The 12,882-nt window shown below is 46.2% G+C and overlaps 1 protein-coding gene across 3 annotated transcripts in view; it reads left to right on the forward strand.

Annotated features, from left to right (window-relative positions):
* Positions 1-12,882, forward strand: part of LOC116941211 (rho-related BTB domain-containing protein 2-like) — a 102,611-nt gene that overhangs the window by 51,644 nt on the left and 38,085 nt on the right. For all 3 annotated transcript variants that reach the window (XM_032952019.2, XM_032952020.2, XM_076066375.1), the window contains one exon: positions 4,016-4,119. In XM_032952019.2, the coding sequence (XP_032807910.2) occupies positions 4,016-4,119 (104 nt within the window). The remainder of the gene's footprint in view (positions 1-4,015; positions 4,120-12,882) is intronic.

Here is a 12,882-nt window from a genome sequence, read left to right on the forward strand (position 1 = left end):
CGCTTTATCTCTCATCACTTTCTCTCTCATCACCTTCTCTCTCGTCACTTTCTCTCTTGTCACTTTATCTCTCATCACTTTCTCTCTCATCACTTTATCTCTCATCACATTATCTCTCATCACTTTATATCTCATCACTTTATCTCTCGTCACTTTCTCTCTCGTCACTTTATCTCTCATCACTTTCTCTCTCATCACTTTCTCTCTCGTCACTTTCCTCTCCAGCAGTCGTGGAGAGTTTCAGATGCGCTTCGCGGATAGCCAAAATCGCGGATAGCAAGTTCGTAAATAACGAGGGATTACTCTACTCTAGACAGCTTCTTTGCTGTGCTGCCATCTACTGTACTCCTCGTAGCCCTGAAGGTTTAGAGTTTCACAGACATAGTATTATTTTGTACATATTTACAAACCCTGCACATTGAAGGGCAGCAGGATCACCATAGTTGAAGACGGAGGCAGTTTTTTGTAATTTATTTTCAAACGTGAGATTTCAGCCATCTCATTTTTCCACATTAATACTTTCATATTATATCGCGTCAGTCATGCTAATAGCATACCATAAGGCTGTACATTAATTATATATGAGGGCCAAATCCCATACACAGCTACGACCAAGCAAATGAAAACCCTACTACTTAAGCAAACTTAAAAATGAATAAACAAAATTACGAAATGGCACCAAAACAAAAAGCAATAGCCTAATACTCCAAATGATTTCACTGTCTTCAACAGCCGCCTCAAATGATACAGTGCCCTGTTCTAGTGCCGCACTAAATTACTGATTTGTAGCAGGAATTGACCCAATGGCTCTGAATTATGTGTGAGCATGCCAAGCGCTCTGCTTAGCATGTAGGTTCACCAATGGGTTTATAGAGTGTCCGTGTCAATGTGTGCTCACGTGTGCGTGCGTGCGTGTGTCAGTGGGGAGCGGTAGTGTAGCGGTTAGCGCGCTGCGCTATGAACCCGGCGACACGGGTTCGATTCCTGCTCACGGCCAACACCAGTGACGATTATCTGAACCGGTCCCGGGCCTCCCCTAGGTCGACTCAGCCTCAAATGAGTACCTGGTGCGGTGTGTAGTAAGCATCGCCACTGGGGAGACAAAGGCGGTCGGGCGTGGTCCTGGCCACCCACCCGCTGGTGTACCGTTCCGGCCTTCATAAGTCCTCGCTAACAGCACTTGCCCCTACAGTCTGTGAAGGCTATACGGGGATCTTTGTCTTTGGTGTGTGTGTCAGAGGGTTGGTGTTTACGTTGCATATGCAGTACATACATCTGTAGATGTGCACGTGGCTATGTGTTTGGGGAAAGACGTGCATATGAATCGATTGGCGGTAGCCCGGGTCACCGCAAAATATTGGTGGGCTGGGCATAGTTTAAGGTTTTTTTTGCTGGGAGCATCGCTGGTACCACCACGCTGTCCTGCCGGAGGGCGACGCTGGGAGCGATGATGACGACGACAATGTCGATCCCGCCAGCACGACCGTGACCACCGGCCGTACCGAGAGAGCGCCTGGTGCGCCATTGCCTCCAAGTGGTCTCGCTGCCAATGACAAGGGGGTGGCCGCCCCCGTAAGAAGCAGAACGTGCTGGGGAAATGACCAGACCAGCATCCTGATGTACTTTCAAAACAAGCCATAAACAGCCGTTGCCACGCACAAATCCCCAGCAGCTCCCCCTATTTTATGGGTGTTTTGCGTGTGTTTTTTAATTTGAATATTTGGCGTGCGTATCGGGCTCAGTGACATCTCCCGTCTTCATAGGCCTTCTGGTTTCGGAGTTATGGAGGTTTTGTGACCCCCAGGTCAAGATGGTGACCCGGGTCACCGCCAATCGATTCATATGTACATACAGTTGGAAAGAGTGTGCATGCACACGTGGATGAGGACACCATAGGTGTTCTTTGGGTCTTTCGGTAAAGTCACGTAGATAGGTTATTTTCTTTGAACCTATATAGGTGACTTTACCGAAAGACCCAAAGAATATGAATTCCTGCAGTCACGAAAGCTTTAAGTAATTATTCACACCAAAGGTGTTTGCGTACACATGGATGTGCATCGACGAGTCTGTTTTCTTTCGTAATTTAATAATCGGTATCAGTTGTAGAATGAAGATTTTATTTTCTAAAGCAGCGCCGTAGAATTGATCCTGCACACGCCATGAGTTTTACTCTTCGTGTCGGAGAAACCGGGGAAGACTTTGGCGGACAATCGCACGATGAAAACGAGAGGCGTGGACGACGAGCTATATTTCCCAGCGGCGCATGCAGACGGAAAAACGTCATCCTTGCCCCGCACCTCCGATTAGCACGGTGGGCTACACACGGTGCGAAAGCAGTGCAACGTACATACAACATACATGTGGACATACAACATGCATGTGTCCGTGCACGGCCGTTAACACGCCGCTTCTCCCGCGCAGAGCGCCACGGCCGCTCTGCGTTTATCTACGCAGATCCGGGGGGGGGGGGGGGGCACAGGAACGTGTAACCCCCCCCCCCACCCCCGCTTCGTCTATGCGTGCCTCAGACTCTCCGATATTTGAAGGATGCGCTTTTTGCTTTTCTGTTATTTTCACGGGGCTAAGCAAGCGTAAAATGTTTGCCGAGGTCAAAGAGCAGCGGTAAAGCGTTTTGCCAGGACGAGACAGATTGGGGCGGTCGTCGTGTCTAGGGATGGAATGATCAATTAAGTCGATTAATCGAATAAACGTTTTAATCGACTCCTTGTTTTTGGTTGATTACCCGTAACCGCTTTAAAAATGGTGGCCGCCGTGATAATCCTGCCTCCCGATGGCAGGAAACTCCCGAAAGGACGCACAGCTTCACTTGGCTGATGATGCCGTGGTGGCGAGATGTTAACTCCCTTGCCTGGTATGCAGGAGGTCGTGGGTTGCATCCTGACCCTGACGCCTGCTGTATATTTCGAATTTGCATGTCTGTCTCCCCTAGGAGCCTGGATTTTTCTCTGGGTCCTCTGGATTTGCCCTAAACATTTAGAAATATGCACTTAAAGTAAATGTCTATGTGATCAGCCAATTCGTTGAGCTGTCATTTGTGGCCAGGTGGCTTCTGAAAAAAAGATATCTAGCTCAGTGGGCCTTACCTGGTAAAATAAAAAAAATAGCTTATGGTTTATTTTATGCCAGTGATGTCACCAGGGCCTTGACTATCACCTCCCGTCCAGTGGCACATGTGGGAATAGAGGTGACACTTTATATCCGCAACCATTTATGTGTTATCCGATTCGTCGACAAATAAAGCCAATGCTTGGTAGAGTAATAGATTGCGTAATTGGATAGCCCAGCACGAGTCATGTCCATCAGCAGCTCTAAATCACGAGGCGAGTTTTCATAGACTGACTGTTGACTTCTCAGTAATCTGCTGTAGTTTCATGAATGCCACGGGCACGATGCTAGGAGTTTACCCTGACTCGAATTTGAATTTAGCAGCTTCTAATTGTCCATTGAGTGTTCGGGCCTCCGAGATGCCCGAATTTTCAAGGTCACTCCAGACTGCTTTTACACCACATCCAAGAACGTAGTAGGCTCTGCAGGAGTAAGACACGTGAACATTTTTCACACTTAACCAGTTGAAGTTCTGCAAACTGTAACACGTGTGCATCTTCAGTAAAATAACACAATTTGAAGCAAAACGTTATGTGTTTGTGTCATATGGTTGCTACTGTATTGGTAGTCTTGAGCAAGGCCAGGTTCCTATGGCAGGAAAGAGTCCTGCCACTTAAACATTCACTCGAGACTTCCCACCAAGTGCTGCAAGCCGTACCCAGGGTCGTGTAAACTAAAACAAAACTAAACAATGTTTTACCTTACTAGGTAGGGCCCACTGATCAACGAAGTGGCTCATCACGTGAACATTTACAGCGGCCAAATACTCTTAAAGTGCACGTTTCTAAACACTTGACCACCCATGTGTGTCGCGTAAGCCAACGCTCGTACAATGAACGTCGATGTGGCAGCATACGATGACTGAACGCACCCCTTCTGGTTCGTGCAGGTGCTGGAGCGCTCACGGGATGTCGTGGACGAAGTCAACGTGTCCCTGCGCCTGTGGGACACGTTTGGAGATCACCACAAAGACCGGCGCTTTGCTTACGGGAGGTAATTTTTTCAGCCCCCTCTCTTCATTGTGGTGTCTGCGGCATTCGCAATCCGTCCGAGTTGCTCTCGGCCATTCGATTGTGTTCTTCCGCATACACGACTGTCTTCCCTCTACATGCATAGTCTCATTGTACAAAAGTGGCTCCGGATCGGATGAATAATGAAAGTGTGCTGGCAATACCCGAATTGCAGGTGTGATTAACAGATCACGCGGAGATTGCCATCCGTCCAATCAGAAACAGCAGCCGGAAAGATTTTGACTGGTCCGAGTCGCGTTTGAGTGGCATTCTCCCCTCTTATGTGTGGGGTTTATCGAGTCACTCTGCTGGAGTCTTCTCTCACATGCAACAACACGCAAGGGCCAGAGCATCTTTCAAAACAGTCATTGAGGACCGATAACGCATGGTCTGGTAAAACAAGTGTGTCATTAATTGTATTATGATCATACGCTAATTATGTTTGCCGTCCGCAAAGAGTTTTATTTTGATGCCCAAGGTGCTTTATGCTTAAATTTATTGCTCGAGCAGGAATAGTTATGCTGCTTTACTTGTTCATAGCACAGGCCACTGAGCAAATAGGAATTCGAAAAAATAACGATGCCCATTTGCTCTGAAGGGTATTTAAATGCTGCACCATGCATCAATGCGGTACAGAATAACCAACGTGGAGTTGTCACACACCGCTTTGCATGAAAGAATGTTCACGTGAGTGAAATAAATGTGCTTTCTAGGAAGTGTAATTTCCTGTTTCCAGAATGTTCGACCTTTCTGACAAGCACTGCATTAGTCGTGCTTGGTGGTCCTGTCATGTCGACTGTGTGCATGCCGGGGTTAGGATACACGACGCAGATGCAGATTCACTTTCATGGGTACATTTTCTCGGCATGAGCTCTGAAAGCCTGCGTACTGAGCAGGTGTATTTGTCGTTGGTTTAGAATCAACTGCAACATCTGGAACGTGTATTCTTGGGCCTTTCGGAAAAGTCACGTAGATAGATTCAAAGAAAATAACAAAAAAAAACTACCGTAGTTTCGTGTTCTTTTTTTTTCAACCTAACTACGTGATTTTCACCGAAAGACCCAAGAATACGAATTCCTGCAGTCACGAAAGCTTTAAGTCAAGATCCGAGGCGTGACTTACGTTGCGATGAAGTTGTCCTGCACAAGAAAGTAGAGCTTGTGCTTGGCGAGAAGCGTGGTTTGTGAATGAACGTCTCCACATGCGGGCCTCATGGCAGCACCACGTACGGCTTGAATATGCTACGGGTTTCTCCCGCGTTGTGCGGTCGTAGATGCATTCCAAAAAAACAAGGTGCATACGAAGTGAAACCCCACGAGGCAGATGCACCTCCTAATTAGCACGGATGGCTATGTACGGTGCGAAAGAAGTTCAACATGCATGCATACACGCTTGCCATGTAGGGCGTACAGTACACGCAGTATTGTGCCACGTCTGACCACATAGCCACATGTAGAGTGAATTTAAATCGCACATGGAGAATTTTGGATAGAAATAGGTGGGCAGTATGTAATGCAAATTCTCACGAAGTGAGGAAAACCTGTAATTTGTCATATTCATTGCCTTTAGAAAGGGCCACCAGTGTTAATATCTGGATATACTTTAACGTTAGAAAATGTTGAATCATTTCAATTTTGCAGAGGAATACTTTATCTGAATTTTTGGTGCCATTCTCAAAATTCAATTTTAACAGATAATGTTGACTCGACTTTTTTTTTATTATAAATTACCATGAATATATTCCCAACACCATGGAAATGAGAATTCCAAAAACTGATTGGAAATTTCATGCATCCATTATCACCGTTAATTCCCAGGCGACATTACACATTGTGACGTTACAAATTGACACTGGAAATGCATTGCGACACCATTCCACTGCAATCAATTCCCTTTATTTAATATATAATTGGCCCATTGGCATTGCTTGCTTCTCCTCGGAAGCCAAAAGCTGGGTAATTGTTTTAAAACTGGTTTGTGACTAACTTAAAATACATAAATATGTTTTAATGTACATAAGCACGCGTGAAAATGTACTTGTCAATGTGATATCATGGCCTTGCGGTTCTGTCCAAGTGTTTGGATTTGGGCTATATTATCAGCACGCACCTTGGGCAGGTGACCTCCCAGAGCAAAACACAGCTGATGTAGGCGTTGTGGGAAGCAGAGGGCAGTGCAGCACAATCCATTGTTGTTTTGCACATTCACTAACCTGCACTGACCATCGCGGTGAAGTATGGTCAAACAACCTTCACCGCCTGCAAGGCCCTCATCCAGGGGTGGATTGACAAACGGGCTGTATACGTTAAGTGTATATACTGAGGATGCAACATTTACATTTCTAAAAAAACTGGGAAATAAAAAGGGAGAATGCTTAAAATGCGTGACACTCAGGGTGACCTGCTTCTGCTACAGCAATGAAGCGGCATCGCATAGATAGAATGTGCCCTGGGTCGCGTGCTGTATGAGGATTTGATCAAATGCTGGGTGTGGTGATGCAATGCCTGTAATTCTACGCTTTGTGGCCGGCATTGGTGAATCTTGTGGATTTCACCACTTTGCTGTGAAACTCCCGGCCTCCACAGGGCTTTGAGGTGGCCAGCTAGTACAGAAAAATGGGTTACTGACCTGCCTCTACAGATTTTGAGCGTTATCGCTCGCAATGCGTGCTTTCTTTTCATCCAGGTCGTCTCAGACGCAGAACGCTTTTCTAAATTGGCCAAATATCCCAATGTAAATAAAATACATTATTATATGGTATTGAAGGCTCAGTCATTTAATCACCGGTGCACACAAGGCTGATTTTGTCATTCCGCTGGAGCCGCGACGCTCAACCAAATAATCTAATTTCACGATATAACCAAATTATGAATGCTATTGGTCGTGAAATCCTACGTGTTAAACCGAATAAGTTGATTTGCCAACGGAAGTGTAATCGAACGCTCTTTCTGTCGCCGATTACTCGAGCCCCTTTAAAAATTAGCGGCCGCCCCCACATCCCGCCTTCTTGAAGGCGGGAAACCCCCCCCCCCCCCCCCCCCCCTGCAGGCCACCGCAGCTGATGATGGCGATTCTGTCGCCAAGCCCTGCTCATCATCCTCCTGTCTGATAGCACATGTCGGAACAGAGGAGAGGCTTTGTTTTCTCCAACTGTTTTTCGTGTTATGGAAAGAGGCGAGTATATTGCACCTGTAGTCAGTGGAGCGGCCGATGATTTAAACAATCGGATAGCTCCGCTCCAGAGTTGACATCGACATTTTTCTCTCAGTGGATGGCGTGCTCTTGCTATTCCAAGCAGAAATTAACAGGAAAAAAAACATGCCGAAAGCAGAATTGTGCATTTCGTGACCCGGGGCAATGCACCACAGCAAAATATATGACGCGCACTACTCAACCAGACTCTCAGACGGCCTGTCCTTGAAATGACCTCGCGTGCCGTGGGAGGTGCCAAACGCAAGCAGCACGGTCATCAGTTTACCACGCACGTGCTTTGCCTGCAGCAACAACAAAAAAAAATCACTGAACACATTGTTAGCGTTTTTGAGTCAGTGCGCGCATGTGCACGCACGTACGTAAACACTGCCAGCGCGTGGAGTCGTGCAATGTCAGATGCGCACGTGGACAGGCATGCGAAATGCTCATGAAAGCACAAACCCATGCACTCCCATCACCTTGTCCGTGGCCAGATGTAACAATTCCCGGCTTCACACTTGAATACAGGTGGCCAATTATGTGACCTAAATTCTTTATTTTTTGGGATTGATCTAAAACTGTTCTTAACGCTCGGCTGGAATCAAATTCGGTTCTCGCATTCATCGTTTTTCATTTTCTTCAGATTCATTCCAGCGTGTTAAGTCATATACTTTTTTTGACGAACAACCGTTTTCCGTATTCGCCTGTTTTGGTTTTTATTGGGCTGTGACTCTCAGGCGGAATACGGCAGAGAAATGTGAGTTCAGTCGGAATGCTCATCCTTTTGTACCAGTAAAATGGGGTTAGAAGTTTGTAAGACGTGAAAAACACAATGGAGAGACTGGCTTCTACCATACCAATGTGAAATGTCCACAGTTGGCTCAGGCCCAATTGAGATTTGTACTCCCCCACGCACATTTTAATTGGAATAAACACTTTAAATAACGTGTTAACTGGAACTTGTGTCTAACTCTAGAATAGACTTGAGTAACTGAGCTGTGCCTACATATTTTTATTATCATATTTGTGCTTTTTCTCTGGGTACCCTGATTTTTTATCCCTCGCCCTTGCGGTATTGGGACAAGCAAAACCCTCCTAAAGAAGACTGGAGACTCAGTGAGGACTTCCTGGCTATATGCAGGACATTTGAACATATATGAGTTTTTAATTAATTATATAACAATTTATTATTAGGTATAAAGAACAATCCTAGTTTACTAATTGCATCGCAACAGCTTTTTCAACACCACAGTGACTGCAATGATCTAGTGTCAATAAACACCATTGTGTGCAAAAAAGATAAAATATATATTTGGCCTATTTTGGCCGCTGAAAATTAAACGGTTGAAATTGTCCTTAATTATCTAGGAAAGCCTAAGGATATCTGAGACAAGATTCAGGACAGTCCTGCTTGGGTTATTTGGAAAATGCCTTAATTACGTTATTACTGTCCTCACTGGTGAGAAATCTGCAGCATCTGGAGAAACCCGATACGTATGAGGTTATAACTCTCAAAAATCGATACAGATAGGTAACCAACCTATTTTATGTCATACCGACCATGTCATAGCTCTAGAGTTTGGGAGTCTGGCATGAATGCACATGGAGATATCCGCGCGAATCCACCGAACTCGCCTCCAAAGCGAGGACTTAGTGGTATGAATCGCCACGTCTGGTCAAGCTTTCCCCCGCATAAAGACGATTTCCAGGAAAATAATCATTTTTAGCACGGTTGGCTATGTACTGGGCAAAAGAAGTTCAACGTACATACAAACATCCGTACATTTAACCTCTATTTATAACAACGCTCGATGACAGCCGTGACTTTGCGACGCGCGCTTGCTCCCGTTATCCCCGTTGATTCTAAAATGGATTTTTAATCAAGTCTTGAAGGTGAACGTTCCTCGAGAAGACATGGCCATTGGCCAGCAACGCTTGGCAACGGGCGGCTCTCTGTCACCGAGCCAAACATTGGGATCTCAAGGGCACTGGCTGAATTCCGCCGAGTGGACGATTTCGTTCACATTGAGCCGTCTGTGCAGCGTCCATTCATGTTGTCACTATTTGCCGCGTCGCTTCATTGCCATGCACGACAAGCACTTGAACAAACGTGTGCGGCTACATTTAGTGCGCCGGGGAAAGTGTGGATTGATGCTACCTCTGCTGCTTCTAATGTCTATTTTAAAATGCACGATAATATGTGCCCTGAGCTCGTCATTAGTGCGCGTTATATACACGTGGAATACGCTGCCGTGCCACGTGTGCAATCAGGCGCTGATTGACTGCCCCCCAAAAACCGTCGCTCTAAGATTCACTCGGCGTTGTGCTTTCCATTACCTATGAAATCACATCGGACTTTTTTCGGGGATTACTCTGCCCATAATACCCCAAGCTGTTATCATGAAAAAATGTACGCAGGCAGACTGCTATGCGAGATTTGCTGTGCTATTCATGGAAAGTTTTAAAGGCAAAACAAATGAAAAGAAAGATCAAATTTTCATTGAAACTTAACATTGAAATTCTAGATTTGAAGCTTTCGTGACTGCAAGGATTCATACTCTTTGGTTTTATTCGATAAAGTCACGTAGGTAAAACAAATTAAAATAAATTAAAATAAAATAATATAAAAGAAACAATTAAAACACGACGTTTCGGAGGCAACGCAAGCTTCCGTCTTCAGGTGATTTTGCTGTGACTGGTTCCACCTGAAGACGGAAGCTTGCGTTGCCTCCGAAACGTCGTGTTTTAATTGTTTCTTTTATTTTATTTCAATTTTTTTTACCCACGTGACTTTACCGAATAAAACCAAAGAGTATTAACATTGAAACTTTAGCACTTGGATGCTGATCTGAGAGTGGGCTCGACTCAGATCATCATTTTCCTCTGGGTAGATGTGTACCAGTTGGTGGGAAGTCAACGGTTTTTGTCGGATATGTGGATTATAAATCGCTGTCTTGGAAATCGCCATCCGAGGTGTACACTACCCAATGCTTATTTGAGCGTGTGGATCCTAATGTAATCATCATCATCATCAGCAGCCATGATCAATCCACTGCTGAGTGAAGGCCTCCCCAGGCCGTTTCCATCCCTCGTGGTTCTTCGATGCAACAACCTGCACACGGGCCAATTTCACCCGTCATAAAATTGAAATTCACACGACGCTTACTATGTTCATAATAAAAAAAATAATACCTGCACTTCGAAGGCGCAGTCACTTACACAGGTTGAGAGAAAAGTCACAGGGACACGCTGTTGCGACTGCAGTGCCCTTGGCGGATGGGTCCGATGCATCATCGGGGCACGCAATCGCTGCCGCCTTCACGTGTCCCTCGCGTGCCCGAGAACAAGCGGCGCGCTGCATCAACGCGCCGCACGCACGCTCACGTCGAGTCGACGTGGGGCAAGCAAAGACGACTATCCCCCCCCCCCCCCCCCCGTGTAGCCTGTGAAAGACTGTTGGGGCAAGTGCTGTTAGCGAGCAGCACCGATGAAGGCCGGCACTGCGGCACACAACGAGGGTGTGGGTGGCCAGGCACCACGCCCGGCCGCCTTTGCCTCCCCAGTGGCGATGTTTACCACACGCCGCACCAGGTACTCATTTGAGGCTGAGTCGACCTAAGGGAGGCGCAGACCGGCTCAGATCATCGTCGCTGGTGTTGGCCGTGAGCGGGGAATCGAACTAGTGCGCCAACCGCTGCACTACTGCACGTGTGCGCGTGCTGTCGCTTGAACGCACGCCAGGGCTAACATCAGGTTTGTGTCGGACCACTTTCCTGGAAGACCATTGAGATCGGTCAACAGGAAGCCCTCGGAGCATTACATTCACCACGGGATACGGTGTCGCTTGTTTTCTAAGGGGCACCTGGGAGACGGCACAGGGGAGGGAGCGTTGTTATTCATTTTTTTCTTGACGGCAGTTAACTATTCCCATTGAGGATTTGGACTGTGACTGCAAACCACAATATATTTGAATGCCTACGACACAGCAGATAGTGCATGCACTGGCACATTAATTGTACGTCTAAATGTTAAGCAATCTGCCTATATCTCGGTGGCACATGATGTGAATGTGTGTAATCTTTTTTGCCGAGTGACTGAGCCAAATAGCGCTTAAAGACAAATGAACAATTTAACATGATGACAAAGTTGCTTCACTGTACAGGACTCGAATTTGTACCGAATAAACCCATGTGATATTATACAATACGTGCTGCGACCCAGAGCAGTCACCAGTTAGATTCCATCTCCAGGCGCGGTGGCTGAACCAGTGGGGTAAGTTTAATAAAATTCTAAGAATAGGTTTTACCCTTTCTGGCAGGTGTTTAGATGTTAAAACCCCAGACAGAAACCTTTTTTCAAGGAATGATGTCTCCATTAACCACATATACTTGTGGTGAACATGCAACGAAAAAACATGCTCTGGTAGTATATGTTGCATGTCTTTGAAACTGATTGGTCCACACCAGAGACAGCTTTCTTTAGAGCCTAGTCTCAAACAGTGTTAGACCAGAGGACCCTAAAAGGCTGGGTCCGATGCATCTTCGGGGCACGCAAGGGAGGTCCCATGATGTAGCTGCTCACCCCGAGCTCTCATTACTCTGATAGTGGCATTGTCTTTGTGCTGTTCGCCTTTTGGCGTCCTCTGGTCTAACACCGTTTGAGACTAGGCTTTAAAGAAAGCTGTCTCTAGTGCGGACCAGTCAGTTTCAAAGACAATGCAACATATACTACCAGAGCATGTGTTTTAGTTGCATGTTCACCACAAGTACATGTGGTTAATGTAGACATGATTCTGTTTGGTGTTTTAACATCTTAACACTTGTTTTATTGCCAGAAAGGTTAAAAACTATTCTTATATTTTGATACTGGCAAGGGAGGTCCCGTGATGTTCCTGAAAATCTCTCCGCCTTTGTCCAGCGCAGCGGTGTTAATGGTTACAGCGCAGACCTGGAAGAATTTGGCCAGCGTGAAAAAATACACCGAGACTAAATTTCTAAAGTGAGCTTTATGTATTTATGTTGGCCTTCTTTCGCACCGTACGTAGTCAACGGTGCGAATCGGAGGTGTGGTGGGAAGCACAACAAACTAAACGTAAAAAAGCAGCTCTGACGAAATTAGTTTTCAGTCGAGATTTGCAAGTGCATAGCTCCGGTGGCTTCCTAATATCGCAAGGGAGAGATCGTTGCACACGGCCTTCAGAAGCGCATCTGATAACCGCGCGATGCGGTGACCGCCTTCGTTGGATGGTTAGCCTAAAGCCGCTGCTGCTGCGAGGACGACCGGAGTTTGCGTGACGATGGTTTTATGCTCGTCGAGCTCTAGAGGGCCCTTCCACCAGCAGTGGCGTGGAGCCAACGATTGCAGGACTGCACCTTTGCCTCTTCGACTGCTTGCGCTGGTGTAAACAGAGAGGGACTGAATGTGCTTTGAAAGTGAATTCCGAGTTTTTCGAGGAATTTTGTTACCCAATGACCGTTACTTGAGAGGACTGTTTTGGGGGTATATATATATTTGTTTGCATCAAGGAAGCACAGAGACAGCCCAGATTTTTCTA

Source organism: Petromyzon marinus, chromosome 11, assembly GCF_048934315.1.
Source record: "Petromyzon marinus isolate PM22_M1 ecotype Great Lakes invasive population chromosome 11, UKy_Petmar_22M1.pri1.0, whole genome shotgun sequence".
Lineage (NCBI taxonomy): Eukaryota > Metazoa > Chordata > Hyperoartia > Petromyzontiformes > Petromyzontidae > Petromyzon > Petromyzon marinus.